This window comes from Apus apus, chromosome 2 (genome assembly GCF_020740795.1).
Source record: "Apus apus isolate bApuApu2 chromosome 2, bApuApu2.pri.cur, whole genome shotgun sequence".
Classification (NCBI taxonomy): Eukaryota; Metazoa; Chordata; class Aves; order Apodiformes; family Apodidae; genus Apus; species Apus apus.
Genome location: NC_067283.1, coordinates 80,653,435 through 80,674,997, shown reverse-complemented (window position 1 = coordinate 80,674,997; position 21,563 = coordinate 80,653,435). Strand labels below are relative to the sequence as shown.

Genomic DNA, 21,563 nt, shown 5'->3' with positions numbered 1-21,563 from the left:
TAAGAGCTTCAGGGTAAGTTTCCTTCTTTTGGTTTCAGAGATAAATTAAAAGACTGAGGTGACTAATACAAAGTTAAACATCAGGTTGGCATTTATTGCACTGGCTGAAATTTGGATTGCAAAGATAAGAAAAAAACATAAATGCACTACATATCTGTGAACAATTCTTCATTGATTTAATAATGATGTTACCTGGGCTGGGTAAGTAGACAGAAATTCAGGCAGCTGGAAACCAGTTTCCTGGATATGTTCAGCTGCCTGACGAATAACATGATGCAGTGACAGCTGGGATTCCTTCAACAGAGAATTGAGCCAAACTTCCACATTACCTTCAGCCATTACAGGTCTAGTTAGTGCTACAGTCTCACCCTCTTGGGAACTAATCGACAATATACAATCATATATCTAATAAAAAGCAAAGAAAGAACAATTTTTTATTTACAGATTTCTTGTTATCGTTACCATAAATGATTTTCCTGCCATCACTCAATTAAACTTATTTAGGCAACTAATAAATTATACCAATCTGTCAAGTGAAATATAAAAATAATTAAATAATTTATTTTGGTGTACAGAAAGGCTTTAAACAAAACACTGTCATCTGAACAAGGAAACAAACCCCAATACATTGACAATTCCTGAATTTCATTTAAGTTTCAATGACAGCATCAACTTTCCAGTCACAATAAAGAAAAACTTTCCCCACGACTGGTGGATTAATATCCTAACAAAGTTTACAGCCTTCCAATCAAAAAACCCACAGAAGTTAAGGAGCATGGTCATCCAAAAGAATTTTAAATGCACAGGAATGCAGTGAATTCTAATGAAAGGTATACTTACATAGGAAATAAAAATGTGTTGCTGTTTGTTCTTAAAAAAGATATGAGAATATTGTTACTCAAACACTGTGTTTGAGGGAATATTACGGACAACTCAGAAACAGATGACAGAATACATATACTTTTCTTTTTTCTTACAAGCAAAAAATGAACAAAGAAGTACAGATACAGGCAATCTAAAGATACAAATACACTTATAAGCAACCAGAAACTTACCTTAGAGGATGGTAGCTTATATTAAAACACAGAAGGCAGTTAAGGACCTGGATGGTTTTTTTTGAAACCTGTTTGTTTTGTAATTCCATATAGAGTTTTCCTATTAGGTAAATGAGGATATGAAACTAAATCTTAAATGAAGAAAGCCTATGTAGCATCAAATAATTGATGAATTTGGCAAAACAGCTGAATGTGCCCTGGTAGCTTTCCTATCTAACAAGTATCGTGCATTGTTAATTTGAAAGAATGTAACATGGAGGTGGGGGCAGTACACATACCCTTTCATGGAAACTGACACTTTTAATGTTGTCAAAAACATTCAGCAGATGTGCCTGGATATTGTGACAGTCTGATGCCTGGCCAAGAATTTCCAGGAGAGCAGGATCTGACACAAAGAAGAATCGTGGAAATAGGAGGCGCTTTTTCTCCAGATACCTACATTTTTTAAAAAAAGTGAGGGAGAGGGAGGTGGTAAGTGAATTAGGTTAATTTATACATCCTTTATTAAGGTGGCATTTGTCACAACACATTGCAATTTTTAGCAGTGGTAATGACAATTCTTATCAATCACACCTTCATGCTAATCACCTGCTTTAAGCCTACTCTTTTAGCATCCAAAATCCTATCACTGAAAAGTTTTACTATTTTATATAATGTAAGCACTAGTAAAAAAACAAAATAAATTGAGCTAAAGTAAAATGTTTTTACATTAAGTCTGTTTCTTGCTGTTTAGGTCTCTCAGGCTGAATTACTCACAGCTTTGTGAAAAGTCTGAAGAAGACATATCTAGACTGCTTTCTGGAATGAAACTAGGCTGAAACAAGCTTTGGCTTCAAGAGAGGTAGACAATGAGTGACAGCTTAGTCACAAATCAAACACTTATGAGTGAGTTGTAAGCAATATCTTTGGAGATGTTGCATCACCCTGCTGGCTTGTTTGCTCAGTTCAACTGAATTCATAGCAGAACCAGAACATAATCTTTGCAAAGTCCACAGGACAGCTCTCAAGCAATTGCTCTTTCCCTAGTTAAACAAGTCACAACCAGCTGTCCAATAGTGGTCTCATAGTGATCTTACCCCGTGAGTGATTTCTGACAGATTTCAAGCTGTTCTAGTAAATGTGGTAGTAACTGTCCCATAATTTCATCTCCAACACAGCACTGAACAACATTAGGTGTTTCATGAGCTCGGGCCATGATCCTCACCCAGGATTTATCAATGTTAGAGAAACGCTTTGCTTCCTGTTGAAGCATGACAGTAAATGTAGAAGAGAAGAGATGGAAGAAGGAACAGAGAAGAGGTAAATGGCACTTGCTTGTAGAATTGATATCCAGCAGTCATCTTAATAGTAACCCTGCATCCAAATTCTAATGATTTTTCAGCTTAGAAAAATACAGATTTTGCTGCTTACACAGGTCTCGCTGCTTACACAGTACAGCTTATTTTATACTTGACTGTCAACCCTCCTACCTTCTCTTTCAACCATTCTTAGCGAAAAAGACAGAAAAATCATTATGCTTGAATTGTATGCTTCAAATTTGAAATTATTTTCTAAACACATAAGATAATTTTTAATTTTAAAAGCTATGTAAGAAGGTTTAAGATAAGGATTCTTAGCAAAACTGCACATACTACTAGGCTAGTGGTAGGTACTAAAAAGCTAGCCTGACTAGGCTAGGCTACTGCTAGGTATAACACTGAAACACATATTGGTTAACAACTTTGCAATCTAGAAATAGAAATATCAACTATCTCACACAAGTTTATTATTCTTCAAAACACAATACTGCTGTTGGCACTGTTTACCTACTTTCTTACTAAGTCTAGTTTTGTTAAGTACCAAAAAAATTAAGTTTATCTTACTGCATCAATTATGACATCACAGTTAAGTTTTATTCTTAAAATGTAGAAAACCAAAATTTTAAAAAGCATGTCTGAAAACCTTTGGAAGCTGCTTTGCTATGTCACCGCCAACAAAAACAGCTTCTAAATATATCCACAAGTTCTGCACAGTCATCCAGCTCTCAATTATATCTGTTGTATTGGAAAGATAGTGCACCCATTTCTGAATCTGCGTCTTGAAGGGTGTGTTGTATCTAAAATAAAAAGAAGATGTTTAATTTCAAGAAGGAAACACATCTCTTGAAAGTTAGCTCATTACTCATAAGAATGAGGAATAGTTTTGCTGCTTTTATCTCTGTCAAGTGAATATATAAAAACCTATACTTGACTCAATTCTGCTAGTTAGCAGCCATAAACCAAACCAGCTCCAACCTGCTGCTTTATACACATGCTGAATAGCACAGCTCTGTTCCAACACAAGCTGAATAGGAGCAAGATTTCAATTTTACTCTAAGGTAAAGTAGTTTCAAAAATAGACTATGCAATATTTCAAAAGATGCAAGACTCCCAGAAGTCCTTATCAACCAAACTCTTGCTTCTGAACTGCTGCCTGATCATTAGGTTCTGTGTTCCTTATTTTATCTGTGGGCTTTGGCATATGAAACCAGAGAAACTGAAGCTCAATTTAGCCAGAATTTTCAGCAGCTTTGGCACAAAGCAGTGACCTATCACAGAGGGCAGAGTAGCAGTGCCTGTAGGGCCCATAGTATGCCTGACACAACCACGCAGTGTTCCCCTTTATGCTCGTCACCACTTTCTTGAATTAATTAACACTGTCCTAGTATGAACTGCATCCACATGCTTTCAAAAGAGCTTACTGGAAGAACACAGACTATAAAAACAGCCCATGAACAGTTCGAGGACATGCAAGTTTATATTTTTTATCCAGATGTTTATTTTTCTCTTCCTCTGTGAAAGATATATTTGTTCAATAAAACAAAGACTTTTCCTGCTATTTTTAAGCCATAACTCCACCCCGTTTCCTATTACCTGTTATTCATGAGAGAACCAAGAATCATCAAGCTGTCCTCCATGGTAGCAACTGTTTCTGATACGCTGTCACCTCTTAGAAGAAGTTCCCCACGGGTTTTAAAGTTTGCAAAGATAAATGTTTTATTGTCCCATTCAGCTATCACTTGTTTTAACTTCTGCTCAATGTCTCTCTCCTTCACAGCACTTACACAGATATCCTTTTAAAAAAACACAATGGCAAAACAAGCTTTGAATGCTTGAAGCCTCTGGTATAAAAACCTAACTCATATTTCCTGAAGAGCAACTATTTATCAAGTGAAAATATCTACAGACACACAAACACCATAGCTAATAAACTGTATACCACATAACGATACGGCCAGCTTTGGGGGAATAAAAGAATAATAGAGTGATTATTTTTCAAATCTTCACTGTTGCAAAGCAAGGCACCATCACAAATTAACTTCTGGGCCAAGCTGTATTATTTAAGAAGAGGAGTCAACACCACAAGATATTTGTGTCATTATTTTATACAGAAAGTTGAAGTGACAGTACATTTATCTGATCTTTCTTCAGAAATATTCTATTTTCCTTCTTATTACTGGTTACTCCCATACTATTTATTCAGCAGATTGTTTTGCTTCATGCATCCATTTCTCTTCCTTCACAATACCTCTATTTCCTCCTTATATCTTAATAGTGGCGCTTCCATTATATTCCTCAGTTTGAATGTTTCACTTTCCACATCGAAGTTGTGTTCAGTGAGATCTGTAATCTGCTTCCAGTGTCGAGGCATCATTGCTTTACTTGACAAACGTTCAAGCAATGGGCAACATTCACTGAAGTCCTCTATGATCTTCTTTAAGTCAAAAAAGGCCTGCCATTCCTTTACACCCCGAGGAAGCTTACAGCATCTGCGTAGAAATAATGCAAATGTTTTCAAACAGTTTTAAGTATTCTTTGTTACCCATTTAACCACAGTTGTGGGGTTTTTTTAAGATTCTGTATGTGATTCTGAATGTGAGAAAGTCTGATTCCATTCTATTCCACTGACCTACAGCCTCCCGTTAAGGTGAATAGCTACATAATTCTAATATAATTTGTCACAGCAAGCTTCAAAAACAACTGAATTGCTTTATATCTTGATTTCCTCTTTTGTTGAGGCTCACGATATACACTGCTCTATAAAAAACCCTGTTCCTCAGAACATGCAGGTTTCATTCTTTAAATCATTTTATGTTTGGTTTGATGAAAAGTTTGGCTTCAATGTATGCATTCCATCCCATTTTGCAAGACAGCAATTCACTAACTTGCCTTAGACATCTACGGTGACTCTGTCTCTCATGAATAATAATATTACAACAAACAAGTGAAATTGCCCTTCATGAACAAAATAAATAGGAATTTTAATATATATTCTAACCATATTAAAAAAAATTAACCATGAAGCTCTCTAAGGAACAATAATCCTCAACCTTTAGAGTTTAAACTGGCTCCTTTATTTCATGAATTTGGTAATGAATATATTTTTCAATTAAAATATGTTTTTCATGTTTCAATGAATAAATACATGCAGAGATATAATTTTTTGTGCTAACCAGTTCTAATAATATTTAAGAAGTAACAAAAGTATTTTAGGCATTTTTACCACAGCAGCAATTTCTCACCTGTTCTGAAACTCCAAAAGTTCACTGTTAATCTTTCCAGTGTCTAATTCTGACCAAAGAAGATCATAGTAGCCACTGATTGTGTCAATGACATTGTTATACAGATCATAGAGTTTCTGTAACAGTTTCAGTTGCTTCTTTATTTCAAGAAGCTGAGGATACTGAGTAACAGGCAAACCAAAAAGATCTTCCCCACCAGTGTAAGTAACGTATTTCCGAAAAAGATTATCAAATCGATTCTAAGAAAGAAAAAGAAAAACATTACATTAAATAAAACTTTAAAACTAACTAATCAAGAGCTGGCATTATGTTGAGAGCTGCATTAGTGTTTAAAACCTAGTAAATACCAGAAAGATACACTGGAGATATTAACACTGTCAACAATTTTCCTGAGAAAAGTAACTTGTGGTTAGCTTGGAGGCACATCTTTAAAAATGGACAGGGAGGGTACAGTGACAGTAAAATAAAGGCTAAGCTTGAACTGGAAAGGTGGAACATGACATTGCAAAGTAAAGCAAGGTGGATGCCACAAATTCTACCTCTCCAAGTATGCTGTGCAATTCTTTTACCAAAAAGAAGCAAAGAAAAACAAAATTTTATTGTAAATTGCAATATACCTGAAGAAACATAGTAGGAAATCAAATTAAGTACTATGGGAAAAGGTAAACCACTAGAAGTTGGCCTTACAGGAATAGAAATTACTTATGGTACAAATAAACTTTTCAACAGGAAAAACAGTCAATTAAATTGAAACCTTTACTGGGCAGAATTGTATTAATGAGAGAAAGACACAAAAATTGTTTATAGCCAAAAAGACTAAACTTGAGAATAGGCTCTCATCAAGATACTTGAATGTAGTAATTATTGCTTATTACATTTGCAGCCTTTCTTTTAGCTCCTAAAATAACTAATTTTAACCAGCATTTCTTGCATATGCATAGAAAAAATAACAACCTAGCTTTCATTAAGTTATTACAGACTTTGCCCAATCAGTAACCCTTTGTATTAGTTCAACTACTCTTATTCATTCTCAGAGCTTTCAGGTGTCAGTTTACTTGCAGTAAGCACTAAGCTATGTCTTAGAATTAACAGTACCTGAAACATAGTAAGCCTGTCACTGGCCTCTTGAGGCTCTAAACCAATCACCATTGGCCCATTCTAAAATAAATAAATAAATAAATAAATAAATAGAAGTTAGATACTCAGTTTATAGGGTGAAAATAACCACAATCTTTTTCTAATTCCTAAATTTTTTAAAAACAGTTTTCTAAATGCTAAAGTCAAACATAGCACTGTATTAAAGAAACAAGCAAACAAACACCAAAACACAAACAAGGCAATTAATCATCTTTTTAACACAGAAGTTTTTGTAATACTGTAAAATTTAGGCTACGGTAGCTCCTTTTTTAAGTAACAATCAGCATTACTTAGAAGGCAACAGAAGACTGGTTCAGCTTGACTCAGTCTACTGAGAAAGAATTTAAGAGCTTAAGTAATTTGTACTTATACCCAGTATCTGAAAATGCTTCTTACTTTGTAACGCAGTATCTCATCAATCCAAATCTTCACTTTTGCTGATGCTAACCAGCTGTTTATCACAATTTTTCTCAAGTCTTAATCTTAAGAGCTGATTACCAATGTACTTTAGTCAGATACAAAAAATTACCAGATCCTGCCCTGCACTGAAACTCAAATACCACAGTAACAAGAACAGAAATATTCTTCAGACAGTAGAGGCCCATCTCGTTAATTAGTCAATTACACAACCATTTCATGCTCCTGCTGCTTCCCAATAATTCCTCTAATACAATACACTACAAACACTCACCTGATCATAATCAGAATAGAACTGTGCACAGTCTTCAGCAAAAGTCTTAACCGCTCTAATTAGCTCTCCCCTGAAGTTTGGCTGCAAAGCAAGGAGCTCACTCTGCACTTCATTTGCACGGACTAGCAGCTTTTCCCAAGTATAGTGCAAAGTGTCCACCTTCTCTGTCTCTTCCTTGGCCACAAGTAGACCATATTTGTTTAACATAGCATAGGATTCCTGTCAGAAGGTTGGATACACAAAATGATAACTGAAGTTAATTTTACACATAAATGTATGTTAACATTTTACATTTTTAAGAACAGAGAATGATTTGTTAGAAAAAGAAAACCTGTTCTTTTTTGCATAGCACAGTCTGACAAATCAATACCAAACTGGAAGAAACATCAAAATGAAAGAAAGCTAGCTAGTTCTCTTTAACTCCTTACCTTTCACACGGCATTCAGCTTTCTGACAGATTTGCCCTAGCACTACCTGACTCATTAAAAGCTACTCTTTAAAGTATTCCTTAAGTATACAGATTTTAGTTTCATTTTAATGAGAATATTCTTCTGATTCATGTCTTCAGTTGTCTGCTGTGACCCAAGCTGTGTATTACACAAGGTGAGCCACGAGAAAGCATCCAAGCAGAGGCCTTCAAGGAAGCATGCAAACAAGCTTCTATTCCATAAAGACCATCAAGCTCTACTTCATGTTTTCAATAAAAAAGAATTAGGACACCACACCAGAAGTTACTGCAGCTAATGTGTTACTGCTATTTCAAATGTTATAAATATTAATTATACAGCGAGGAATCTACTTAAAAATCTGTTTAATGGTCCTTTGTTTTCTCAGAACATTCATCTCCACTTGTACCACCCAATGTATAAACTGGAACCCTTTGTCAACTTTCACAAAAACACAACTGAAATTAATTTACTATAAATTAGCATAGGGTAGCAATTAATCTTGTGGCATAAGAGCTTCATCTGAAAATTTTATCTGAAGTGAATTTCCAGTTTGATCAAATTGCAGACAAATTGCAAAAAAATGGAAATGTAACTATCTGTCTGCAAACCAACTGTGTAAGAAATATGTCAAGCTGTGTTTCAGATATCTGAAGCATGACTCCTTGTGACTAGGGGCTCAAGGCTCCTGCTTGCAGAAGGAAGTTTAGGAATCCTTGTCTACCAAGGCTTTTGCCTTGGCTCCACATAGAACAGTTTGGGTTGGAAGGGACCTTTAAGATCATCTAGTTTCAACCCCCCTGCATGGGCAGGGACAACTCCCAGTAGACCAGGTTTCTCAAAGCCACATCAAACCTGGCCTTTAATATCTCCAGGGAGGGAGCATCCACAACTCCTTCAGGCAACCTGTTCCACTGTCTCACCACCCTCACAGTAAAAGACTTCTTCCTAATATGAAATCTAAATCTACACTCTTTAATCTTAAAACTGTTACCCCTCATCCTATCACTATACACCCTTACAAAAAGTCCCTCCCCAGCTTTCCTGTAGGCCCTCTTCAGGTAATGGAAGGCCATTCTAAAGTCTCCCTAGAGCCTTCTCTTCTCCAGGCTGATCAGCCCCAACTCTCTCAGCCTGACTTCACAGGAGAGGTGCTCCCGCCCTCTGACCATCTTCATGGCCTTCATCTGGACTCACTCCAGGAGCTCCACGTCCTTCACATGTTGGGGGCTTCAGAACTGGACACAGTCCTGCAGGTTGTGTCTCATGAGTGCAAAGTAGAGGGAAAGAATCACCATTCTTGACCTGCCGGCCACACTTCTTTTGATGCAGCCTGGGACATGGTTGGCTTTCTGGCCTGCAAGCACATATTGCCAGCTTGTGTTGAGCTTCTCGTAACAAACACCCCCAGGTCCTTCTCCTTGGAGATGTTCTCAATCCATTCTCTGCTCACCTCTAATTGTGCTAGAGATTGTTCCAACCAGAGACATTGGCCTTGCTGAACTTCATGGGCCCACCTCTCAACCCTGTCAAGGTCCATCATCTTCATGACCCTTCTCTGGACTCAAGCCAGGAGCTCATCACATGCCAAACCAGGACAGCCCTTAGCAGGAACTTCCAAAATGTTATCTCCAAAGAGATTCCATTATCTATGACAAATTCCCAGAAGGTTCCAGCTGCACATAGACTTTGCTTTTCACAATAACTAGCTGTCCTATTTTTGTTCCTTCACACAACTAGGGAGATCCTTTCAGCTTCTAGAGATACATTTTATCTTAGCTGTGTTCTGTGAAATACAGAAGAGCTCCATGCTCATTTTCATCATTTACACATAGAAGTACACACTGCATTCCATAATTTATATCAGCTCAGAAAAAACAGAATCAGAAAACACAGGTTCAAGACATTTATCTGAGAGCAAACAGTTTTTGCATCTCCAAAACAGAATATTAGGCATTGATATTTAGTAGATAAGAATTCTCTGTTGTTACTTTAACTTAAAACAGTAAGGACACAACCCTGACAATACCAATTATGGGCAATCAGGAATCTATCAATGCTTTTCATACACAAACTTCTTCCACAAAGTACCAAAAGCTTGCTTGCATTAGATATCTCTGTTCACATCTTCTTCTCACCTAGAAGAAAGCTGGGGAGGGACTGTTTACAAGGGTGTGTAGCTATAGGACAAGGGGCAATGATCTTAAGCTAGAGCAGGGTAGATTTAGGATGGACATTAGGAAAAGGTTATTTAATATGAGGGGGGTGGATCACTGGAACTGGTTGCCCAGAGAGGTGGTGGAGGCCCCATCCCTGGAGAAATTCAAGGTCAGGCTTGATGGGGCTCTAAGAACCTAATCTAGCTAAAGAGGTCCCTGCTCACTGCAGGGGTGTTGGACCAGGTGACCTTTAAATGTCTCTTCCAATCCAAATAATTCTATGATTCTATATATCACTCAATTTCTGCACTATTAATAAAATTACCTCTCCCCTCAACAAGTTTACATCTGTCCAAATCAGAGTTCCACACAAAAAAAAAGGTGTACAGGGATGGAACGGGTTTGCCACCCAACATTTAACACATATTAAATCATACCTTTTCAAAGTGCATGGTTAAGTTTAACCCAGAAAATTATTACTATGTTGAAACAGTACTCATACATGCAACATTCCTGTTAACTACCTCAATGGGCCCAACTTGAGAGTCTATGGAGATCTGTAGTTCTCTGATGTCTTTTAAAGCTGACATGATAATTCTTATATCATCCAGATCCTTGATGTGACGATTTAACTTCTTGCTGGTTTCCTCTATAAAAGTGAAAATGGCTTCCATCTCTGTTCGGTACCTCTGATTACAATGAAACCCCAGCAAAGTCATCCAGGCTTTGGTTTCTGCTCTCAGAGCTAGCTTCAGATCAGCTTAACAAATTGAAAAATGAAAAGATATTTAGATATTGTAGATCTTTTTCAAGATGTACTTTTAATCTCTTTTTCAGTATATGTTCTCTTTGCTCCCAGTTCTGGTTTTCCAGTCTAACCATCCACGTACAAAGATGAAATCACATTAACACCTTTGAGTAATTTATAGGATTGCTTGCAATTCAGGATTGCTTTCCTCCTAATCTCAGACTATTTCACCTTTCCTACTGGGAAGATGAGGCTGGACTCCACACTAGTCATCTTGTTTGTATATCATTATACCTATTTCTGTCCTACATATCACTAAGAAATCAGTTAATATCCTCATCCAAGTCTAAAATATTTTTTTAATTAATCTTTAAAAATATAATAATGTGGAGAGGAAAGTAACACTCTGATTATGGAAGCTGAAGAAACAGAAAGTTTTATTTGACATTTAATGAACCCATTAATTTTTTTTTTAAGTTTTATCTGTAGCATCAGTGTAATCAAGTAACAAACATTTAGAGAGAAAATTGAAGTCTTGCTGAGTTGCTGCCCAATGTTGACATAATCTAGTTCATTTCTCTAAAGCCTTGCCATTAAATTCAAATTTCTTCCTCACAGTTCTCTACAGAAGAGTCAAAACTGGATAACAACATAAGCATTATGTAGAATTTTAGCTGGATAGAATTTCAGCCCAGTTATCTATTAATTGTAGGGGTCAGTGACAGAAGGACAGGAAAATATCTATCCACCCCACAAGTGAGCAGCAGTATCCAGGTAAGGGAAGAAACTTCAGCTGAGCCTCACAGATACCCTTGTGTCCGTGTTTTGTTTGCGTGCATTTACGGACAAAACAGCAAACAGCCATTCTCTCTCTTTCTCCTTTCCATCTTTAACCTAGTTCTCCCATCCAAAACTAAGCACCATCTCTCCTTCCCACAGGAGTCAGAAAGTATGTCTCTAGAGAAAAATGGAAAGCTGAACTCTACCAGTGTACAGTGCAATAGCTCCCACACAGATGTATTCAGGCTCAGAATCGATTTTCAGCTCCAAGTCTTGGAAATGCAGAATTTCAGATTCGAATTCAGAGAGCAATGGGTTTCCCATCATTAATTTACCAATGGTTTCCTCCTTGTCCCACTGCCATATATGGTGGTAAGAACTAAAACTCTCCAAAGCTGTCAGAACTTCCTGAAACACATTAAAAGTTCAAAGACATTTGCAGCATTGTATGTATAGCATACACATAATTTCTTAGCATCTGCTCTGCTCATTAGAATATATTGAGAACTCCATAGTGCAGCACTTTGCATCACCTCACTAAACTGGCTGTTGGTAAAATTATGCTAAAGCAAGTTCCATTCAGAATCTCAAGCCTTGCAAGTCCTGTATCCTAATCACATTCAATGTGTCAAATCAGTTACAGTATTTTCCAACGACGTGATTCTTCAGTCAGTAAATTCCTAGGATGTAAAATATTCCCATAAGACTAGGGTACAGTACATTTGCCCTTCCCTATCACTTACTGGACTAGCAACTCAAACCTGATCTCCAGGACCCAACATAACAAACAGAGCGGTAACTCAATTTGCTCTCAAATAATGAAGCTATCAGACAATATTTTTTACCTGTATGACACTGATGATGTTAACACTAAATTCAAGTACCTTTGATTTGAATATCATTTAAGGAGTGTGCAACAGAATTATTTTTCTGGCTCTCAGGAGTTCAGGAAAATGTCAAAGTGAAATCATCATCACTCAGCTAATCAAAAAAGTATATGAGAGGTGACTGCTATGAGAGATAATCCACATCACAACTTATGAAAACATAGGGTTTGCAGTCATATAAACCTGGCTAAATTATAAGCTTCCAATTAAAAAATATTGAGTATCAAAATACCGAGATAACTATCCACTATTATCAACTGCGCCTTAATCTTCAGCACAAGTCTGTATGTCATTATCCTAGTTATGCTTTAGTACCATTGAAGTTACAATGCTTTGAGTCAAAAATTCCCACCTGGCAAGGCTCCATTGTAAGGTTGGATGGGCCCCACGAGGAACTAACACAGGGTTTCCCAAAATAAATATCAGTCCAAAACCTACAGGTTACTACAAAGTGCGTAGAATAAGAAAAGGACAAAGAAATTATGCTATCCCCTAGCCCCCAGCAGCAAATACTATGTAGCACTTAACAAATGTCAAGCTGACAGTCAGTTTTCTTCCAAAAGCATTCATAAACTCTTAATTATGGGCCAGAAGTCATCCTTGCTTCATCAGAATTTCTATGTGAATAAAACTGGTTTTAATACACTTGTACAATTACTACCAGTTCTATAGTGACTGGTAAATTACTATATTAGTAATACACACAATTCAACTATACCTAGAGTTTCCTACAATGTTTTACCAATTGGAGATACATTTTTAATCAGACCTACGTTTTACTTCATGTAATATCCTAAACCTCATAATTTTTTAACAGAGTACACTTAACATGTTACACTTTCAAAGCATACTTTCAAATTTCCAGCCAGAAGTTTTCCATCCACCATGCTACACTTTTTCATTCATGTGTTTAATCACTGATTTCAATGCCTACCCTTATTGCCCAATAATACATTCATATCCTTTCAATAGTTATAGTAAATTAACATTTCGACAGTCTTACCCTTTTTGTAGAATTAATAGCAGTGCTGAGTAAAGATACTAATTTAATAATTTCTTTGTTTTCTGAAACACACTTGAAGTAGTTCTGGCTTTGCACTGGATCAGACAAACTGAGTGATGCTGCATCAGACACATTATCTACAATGACAGATTCAAACACAAAAGCAGTTTTAGGGCAGATGTATTGTTTAGGCCAAACAAATTCATACAGACAAAAACTAATGCCCTATTTGCATTCTGCATGCATCATTTGCATGATGCATGCATTTTTAAGTTGTGTTCTTATTAATAAAAAGGCAACTAGAAGTCTAGATGGCCAATGTAGTTGTCACAAATTCATAAATTTCTCCATTTTAGGAAACTTGCTCATCTACACACTGTCATACTTGGATCAAGTTCTACTCAAATCTTTTAAATATAATCTTTCATTTTCTCTCACCCCACCCAAAGGTTTATCCTGTGTACTTCACCTAAGTAATTTACTGATAATGTCAGCACTGAGCAAATCAATAAATATTTTTATTTTCTGAAATAATGTGGGATAGACTGCAATTGATTATTTGAAATACAAATAAGTATTACATCCAGGAAGGTGATCATAGCCAGTCCTCAAAAGGAAGGGAAGATAAAAGGAAAGTCGATTAGTTAGCAAATACAAGATTCACAAGATTGAGCCTACCATAATTTCTTATTTTATCTAGGGCAAGGGAAATTCTTAGTTTTGAAAAAAAAATTTGATTTCTTAACCAATTCAAGTATTACTTTTCTACTTTTTACGTGTACAAGAGAGAGCTAACCTAAAAAGATTATATATGTTTTTGAAGTACCTTAAGTACAAAGAACAATTAATTTGGCTTGATTCTAAACCATTTCAGTCTAGAACTAAAGATATAAATTTAAATTTCCTTTAATTAATGCCTTCAATAACTTAATTCCATGTCTGATCTCAAAACAGATCAAGTTAAAATCCTTGTAGAAATTTTAGTCTATTCAGTCCTCTTCACAATCCTCTCTCCACTAATACTGCCATTTATATAGACATTTTGATTCAATACCAGGTTTTGTTTAAGTTCAAATTACCCTTCTTAAAGGAATTTTGGCACAGGTTTATAATGCCATTTGAACATGCCAAAGTTACAAACCACACTGGCAAATCATGAAAGATCTCTAGTGTAGTGACAGTGACTATAATTGTTTTCCAAACACATTCACAATTTATACTGTGCTGCCCATGCTGGCACCCTAACAGCTTTTCACATGCTGCAGGTAGAACCCAAAGCAGTACAACTCTCTGAGAGTCACAAAAAATGCCTTTACTCAAATCCACACATAGACAAGTATTTTCAGGCAAGCCTGGTCTCTAATCACAAAAAGAAAGTCTGGAATTGTTATTATATCCTGTTTCTTCTCTGAGACAGTTTAAAATCTATGAAGTCTTAATTCTACCACTTTTGATGCATTTTGTATCTAATATCTTCAAACACATTCTGTATAAATCACATATATCTAACATTCAAATTGAGTGATGTCAGAGTTTCTCATTACCATGGATGTTTTTCTTTTCAGTTTCTTTCATTCCATCATCAAAATTGCTGTCTCTGCTCTCACGTCGCAGCAGAGCCACTTTTCTCTCTAACATTTTCTTCTGTGGAAGAAATATAATTTCATTTTTTATTTGTCATATTTTTGAAACATGAGTTTTAAGTAAGGCTGTTAAAGACACAAACCTTGGATATTCTCTCCTTACTCCACTGTCCAACTCCTTTCATTACTTTCACAATACTATCTACAGCTTTATTAAGCGTCTGCTGAACCTCATCCAAAGAAGGTGTCATGATGATATTAGGGATAGATAGGTTAATATTAGTCCTAATTATAGGATGAGCACTTTTTTTCTTCTTAGAAGCACTGTCATTTTCTAAATTCAAGGACAAATAAAATAAAAATAAGGTTGTTCACATTTTTTCAAGACATCACACTAGGCACTGTTATGATATAAGCCGCTATATAACCGAGCATTGAGTATTGAGTGCACTTTCTTAAGGAGAAATAATTTATAATTATTATTAAATTATAATTATTATGAATAATTTCTAAGAGGTATTGGTAAAGTCAAGCAGAAACTAAGTGCCATGCTATTTCTCTTCGTGAAGTTCCTCTTCAACTTGTTCTGTGCAGCTAAACTCTGTTTAGCAGAAAAATTTGTTATCTGGCTTGTACTCTCAGTCAGTATATTAAATTGGGCACAAGCACTCCTTAGAATCTCCATAATATTGTATGCCTTATAGGCTTCAGAGACCAAATACAAAAAATGCCTTTAGTTTTGTTTCTAGAAGTATGTAACAAGAAAACACTTCAAAAGACTGTTACATGTACAGTCCAAAGTACAGAAAGATGTGAAGGCAATTATTAAGATAAAGAGAACACATCTCTGGTTTTTTAATGCAGTTTTATGTAAAATCCCAGATCAATCGGGTAACCACTTATCAAGTCCCAGTCCAAATGTACTATCTGGCTTCAAAACAGTACAGTGGGTCCTAGAAGGAGCAGCACTGCAATTACACATTCTTAACTGCCACAGGGAAAAAAATCCTTTGAAAATATACTATGTTATCAATTGTGATTTGAGAAGAGAGTTTATTGAGACTCCTTTTTTTTCCCTCTTTTACATATGTGGCTGGTTTTTATATAGTTCTGGGATATTCCAGTTACGTATTTCTTTTTATAGACTGAGAAAGCAAAGTATTGCAATACGGCCACCTAAGAAGATGATCATGGAAGATGCATGAATGTGTTTGCGTATGGTTTCCAGAGTGTTCCGAGTGACTTTCAAAAGTGCATCAACATTACAGTGATTGAAGTAGGAAAGCAGTTCATTAGCTTCTTCCTCTAACATTTCTAAATCCATTCGCTTCCTCTTTGCTGGAGTAGACAGTCCAGCCCATATTTCAGCGGAATTGCAGGAGGAAGTCAAGCTTTTTGCTCTTCTTTCCTCTTCTGTTGCTAGAACGTCATTAATCAAGTTAGTTAAATTGACTTAAAGGACTTAAAAATAAAATAAAGCAACACTTCGAAAGGTGTCTGAAATACAGCTAGATTTTACATAAGTGCAGATTATATTCCCTTATAATCTGTAACTCAGTGTAACAGTCCTTTTATTCCTATCTTCCTCCTCTACTCAGTACAAACTGGAATGATAATCACCATAATATTGCTATTATTTCTTACATTAATTTTATAAAAAGCCCAGCAATTTACCAAGGCCTGTAAGTAGCTGCTTCTATGGCATTAACATTTCAACATGCAAGCTAGACTGATAATATTGACCTAATTTACAGATGATAGATGATTATTAGATGATCCATTATCCAGGCAAATTCAAACAGAAGTCTTTAGATACTAGATACTGATTGACAGGTCAGTCAGCTAAACTACAATATCCCTCAACATACATTATCAGCATGCAAAAGACATTTAAGCACAGAGCTACAACACACTCTTCTTACCTGTATTTTTTCCCTTTATTTCCCCTGTGGGTACAACCAACTTGTCTTCTTTTCTGACCTGTTCCTCAGTGTCAAGTAACATATTAATCAGCTCATTAGCAGCTTCTTCCACAAGTGAGCTTTTTAAATGTAAAGCCTGAGAACCTTTTATACAGAGCTCCTGTTATCAAACCAAAAAAAACATATGTCTTCCTGGTTTTATTTCATAGTCATAGCAGCTTTTATTAATACAAATGTCAAGACCCCAGACTTGTGAAAAACAAGATCAGTACAAAGCATTATTTTTAAATTGGCATGATCCAAACTACTTAGTATTGGATTCTCTGTTGTGCCAAACAAGACATCACAAATGTCTTTCAAAATAGCTGTGGCTTGTTTACTAAATCACAAGACTCACCCTTAGATAGTACATGAATTGATGTTTCTAAAGCCTAGTTCCATTAAAGGGCTTTCAAAAGCAAATGCTTCTTAATTTTCTTAGCTTTCCAATGTAGACATGGAAGATTTTAACTGCCTTTTAATCATTGCCACTTTAAATTACTTGGCTGTGCTATAACGATATTAGTCTTATCATATTTCCCACTTACAGCTACACATGAGATACTATCTATCAGAAACTGTATTTAAGATTAGTAGAAACAAGAAAATTATTAACCAAGGGGAGAAGGAATCAAATAATGAGATTTAATAAAATTCAGCAATATATTACAGTATTGTGCAGTTTTTTCTTTAATACAGTAAAACTGATCAAGTTAGTGAACTATAATTTGTAACTATAATTGCCTTTTAATTATTTTCTTTTTTGTTATCTCCTATTTCTTTAAGCTTAATCAAACCTGACTAGCTCTATTTAATTAAAAATCAATGATTCAGTCGAGTAGAGAAAGAAGCCAGATCTGATTTGCAGTATCACAGCTACTACTAAACAAAGTACTTTGAGTTTTTCACCATGGTAAAACTATTTTTGTTGCAGCAATTTCTTTGGAAACTTGAAGACACTCATGGTGTGACAGAATTTATTTCTAATCCATTCTAATTAAAAATTACAATAGCTTACAAACACTCTTACTGTTTTCATTGTACCCATAACTGGGGTTAGTACATCCACTTACTCTGCTAACGCAAATTGATTGGCTGCTGTGATGTAATTGGTATGCAGCAGTTCAAGTTTTCTTGCAGAAGATCAGTATTAAACAATACCAGTTATCACACGGTTCTGAGAAGTATTTTTGTGCTCACTCTCCCTTATTTTCACTTTAATGAATATACATTTTAGTACCAGCTCTATCAGAAAAGCCGTAGCAGGATCAAAGGAAAACAGACAAACAAAAAAACACCAACAACTATGGATTGTGAGGCTTACAAAACACTATTACTTCTATAAAATATTATTTTATGTTTTACTTTGTACTTAACAACGAGGTGAGCTGTAACAATAGACAAAGAGGAAAAGCCAAAAACTTAAGTATACTAAGAGAAACAAAACTTTCATTTGTAGTATTCGTTGCTACAAAAGGCCAGGGATTATGTGCATGATCTTCTACAGTCTTCTCCAAAACAAAGATTATTCCAGGAGAAAACACAAATAAGACATTATAACCCAAAATGCCAGAACATCTCATTATTGCATCATAAAAATCCTTCTGACATTCAGTTTTATTACTAGCTTAATCAGCTTTCTAACTAACTTTCTAACTACATTTAATCCTCCGCAACAAAAGTATTTTGACAGAGTGAAGGAAGGAGCACTTCCCAGAACACCTTCACCCAGGTACAGATTTAGCACATTGCATTACCAATACTGGAGAGCTTGAGATTAATAAAGATATTCAGCACACAATTACTTCCATAGAATTTACTCTCCCAGGCAACAAAGTGCACTTCTTAGAGAGCTATTCACAGGCATCAGATGGGCAATTCTCTTATTTAAAGGTGTTAACAAGCAACAATGACCAAAAAAATAAGATACTATCACAAAGGACAAACATTCAATTGAGTGATATCAAACGATAAAAGAAATATCATCTAGTAGTTGGCTTGAAGTTTACAAGATTAAAAAACATCTAAACTCAGACTTCTTTGTATTTGGTACTTTGTTTCCTTTTTTAAGGTTCCAGTCATGCAAATGAGGATTTCCTTACTTCAATTTCCCACATATTAATTCTACATTGTTTTTATCTCTTAAAAAAAAAATAAAATAATCAATTCAAAATCAGTGAACTCTTCTTTAGGAAACTGGAAAATAACCTTAGTCTTTTGGAGAAACTCCTCACAGCTCAGTGGTTCATCTTCTGGCAACTTACAGAGTGGCACACTACTCATTTCTTGAAGGACAGCATCAATACGAAATTCAACCAAGTCATTAACTCGATCAAGCAGTAAATCCAGCCCAGCTTTTGAAACAAACAGAAGATTCAAGATAAGCTTAAAAGTTTGAAACAATAGTCTTTGCAGACTCCTGCTCAAATTTTTCCTTCAACAAACCAGCCTATTCAATACTACATGAATTCTACACCTTGAGTTTACTTCAAACATCTAAAGCTTTACATGTATTTCAAACACAAAGAAATTAGAATTCAACTGAGGTCCAGGAATATGTCTCCTCCTATAGCTTGAGATAGCTGCCACTTGGGGAACCTACTAGCAACAGAAACTCTTGACAAATTAAATATCTATCCTTTAAAAAAATGTTAGAAGCCAAATAATATTTAACAGAAAAAAAATCCCTAGAATTTTCACAGTTTAATAGCAATTTGTTTTCAATGCTGAAATTGAAATAGCAGCAAGGTACCTGTTTCAGACTCAAACTACTTGTATTATTCAAAATTAAATTGAGCATAATGTCAGGTTAGCATCCAAAATGTATTTTAATTTGCTATTTCAAATTCAGAAAATTCCCACTATAACTACTTACCATAATTTCAAAACACAAAATCTGTTAAATGTAATAATTAAGCTGAAGCACAAACAACTTGCTGTCTTCAGAAACAATACACATCTCAGCACAATCTTCTGATAATCTTTTGAAAATGCAACAAGCTCATCTGTTTTCTAAAGCTGTTGCCCAAGATGTGTGTGCATTAGTTTTAAAGAGACTGATGCTTTAAAAAAAGTTAATATAAAAAGCCAGTGATGGTGCCAACTCCACCAAGATATTATTCCTTGATATTTTTTGTATATTAGAGAAACAACAGGCAAGATGAGGAAAAGCCTGAAACCTAGGAGCTCTTTTTAAAAGTCATCATCATTCAGAGAATATAGAATACACAGGACTTTTTGCACACTACCTTATGCTTTGTTTAATCCTTAATAGCACCCCACCCATATTAGTAAAAATTTGACAAGTATCTGATACAAAAAGAAGGTGCTGTTATACAGCAGAGGTTTCATGAGTACAGGACAGGTGAAAATTCTGATTTCTTTCATGTATAAGTCAACTAAGTGCAAATCATATAAAGGACAGTTAGTAAGGTTAAAATCACAGCTTGCATCTGTTTAGAAACAAACAAGCAGAAGCTAATGGAAGGAGGCAAGTGACTTACCTAGCTTGTAAAAAACTGTATTCATATATTTCTCAATATTCAAGGATGTCCAGGTCAGTAACAATACACCTGGCTGGATAGCATCATCTACATTTGCTAACCGAGGAGCCATCAGTTGCTCAATAGGTTGTTGTATTTTCAGTTTAATTCTTTTATATTCTGCCAGCATCACCTGATATATATGGAGATTGAAAATATTAGTTAACATACACTGATTTTAACCTCTTCCCATAGACATATTTATCATAATGTAAGAAAATTCTTTCTGAAATTTTTAGGAATTTAATACGTAATTGTTTGGGAAATGCTTTCATTATTTTTGGCAGAAGTTCACTATTTTTTGCTCTTTCACAGACTCCCAGAATCACTTAGGTTGAAAAAGACCTTCAGGATCATTGAGTCCAACCATTAACCCTACTCTACCAAGTCCAGCACTAAGCTAAGCCCCCAGGCGTCACATCCAGACGACTTTTAAACAAATCCAGGGATGGTGACTCAACCACCTCTCTGGGCAGCCTGTTTCAATGTCTGACAACCCTTTCAGTGAAAAAGTTCTTCCTAATGTCTAGTCTAAACCTCCCCTGGTGCAGATTGAGCCCATTTCCTCTTGTTCTGTTATCAGTTACTTATGAGAAGAGGCCAGCACCTGCCTCCTTAAGTCCTTTCAGGTAGTTTTAGAGGGCGATGAGGTCTCCCCTCAGCCTCCTTTTCTTCAGACTAAACGACCCCAGTTCCCTCAGCTGCTCCTCATAAGACTTGAGAACAAGGCCCTTTACCATCTTGGTCACACTTCTCTGGACATGCTCCAGCACCTCGATGTCTTTCTTGCATTGAGGTGCCCAAAACTGGACACAGTATTTGAGGTGGGGCCTCACCAATGCTGAGTATAAAGTGACAATCACCTCCCTGGTCCTACTGGCCACACTATTTCTAATACAGGCCAGGATGCCATCGGCCTTCTTGGCTACCTGAGCACACTGCTGGCTCATGTTCAGCAGCTTATCAACCAGAACTCCCAGGTCCCTTTCTGCTGGACAGCTTCCCAGCCACTCTTCCCCAAGTCTGTAGCA

The 21,563-nt window shown here is 35.9% G+C and overlaps 1 protein-coding gene across 1 annotated transcript in view; it reads right to left on the bottom strand.

Moving 5' to 3' along the window:
* DNAH5 (dynein axonemal heavy chain 5) overlaps positions 1 to 21,563 on the bottom strand; it is a 119,515-nt gene that overhangs the window by 68,182 nt on the left and 29,770 nt on the right. Inside the window, exons 16-33 of the mRNA XM_051610258.1 lie at positions 20,494 to 20,665; positions 19,199 to 19,344; positions 16,943 to 17,111; positions 16,206 to 16,442; positions 15,173 to 15,363; positions 14,991 to 15,090; positions 13,447 to 13,583; positions 11,763 to 11,964; positions 10,553 to 10,788; positions 7,424 to 7,642; positions 6,691 to 6,753; positions 5,596 to 5,834; positions 4,602 to 4,842; positions 3,947 to 4,146; positions 2,997 to 3,150; positions 2,132 to 2,295; positions 1,334 to 1,490; positions 193 to 405 (exon numbers count right to left, since the gene is read on the bottom strand). Coding sequence (XP_051466218.1) covers positions 193 to 405; positions 1,334 to 1,490; positions 2,132 to 2,295; positions 2,997 to 3,150; positions 3,947 to 4,146; positions 4,602 to 4,842; positions 5,596 to 5,834; positions 6,691 to 6,753; positions 7,424 to 7,642; positions 10,553 to 10,788; positions 11,763 to 11,964; positions 13,447 to 13,583; positions 14,991 to 15,090; positions 15,173 to 15,363; positions 16,206 to 16,442; positions 16,943 to 17,111; positions 19,199 to 19,344; positions 20,494 to 20,665 — 3,240 coding nt within the window. The remainder of the gene's footprint in view (positions 1 to 192; positions 406 to 1,333; positions 1,491 to 2,131; positions 2,296 to 2,996; positions 3,151 to 3,946; positions 4,147 to 4,601; positions 4,843 to 5,595; positions 5,835 to 6,690; positions 6,754 to 7,423; positions 7,643 to 10,552; positions 10,789 to 11,762; positions 11,965 to 13,446; positions 13,584 to 14,990; positions 15,091 to 15,172; positions 15,364 to 16,205; positions 16,443 to 16,942; positions 17,112 to 19,198; positions 19,345 to 20,493; positions 20,666 to 21,563) is intronic.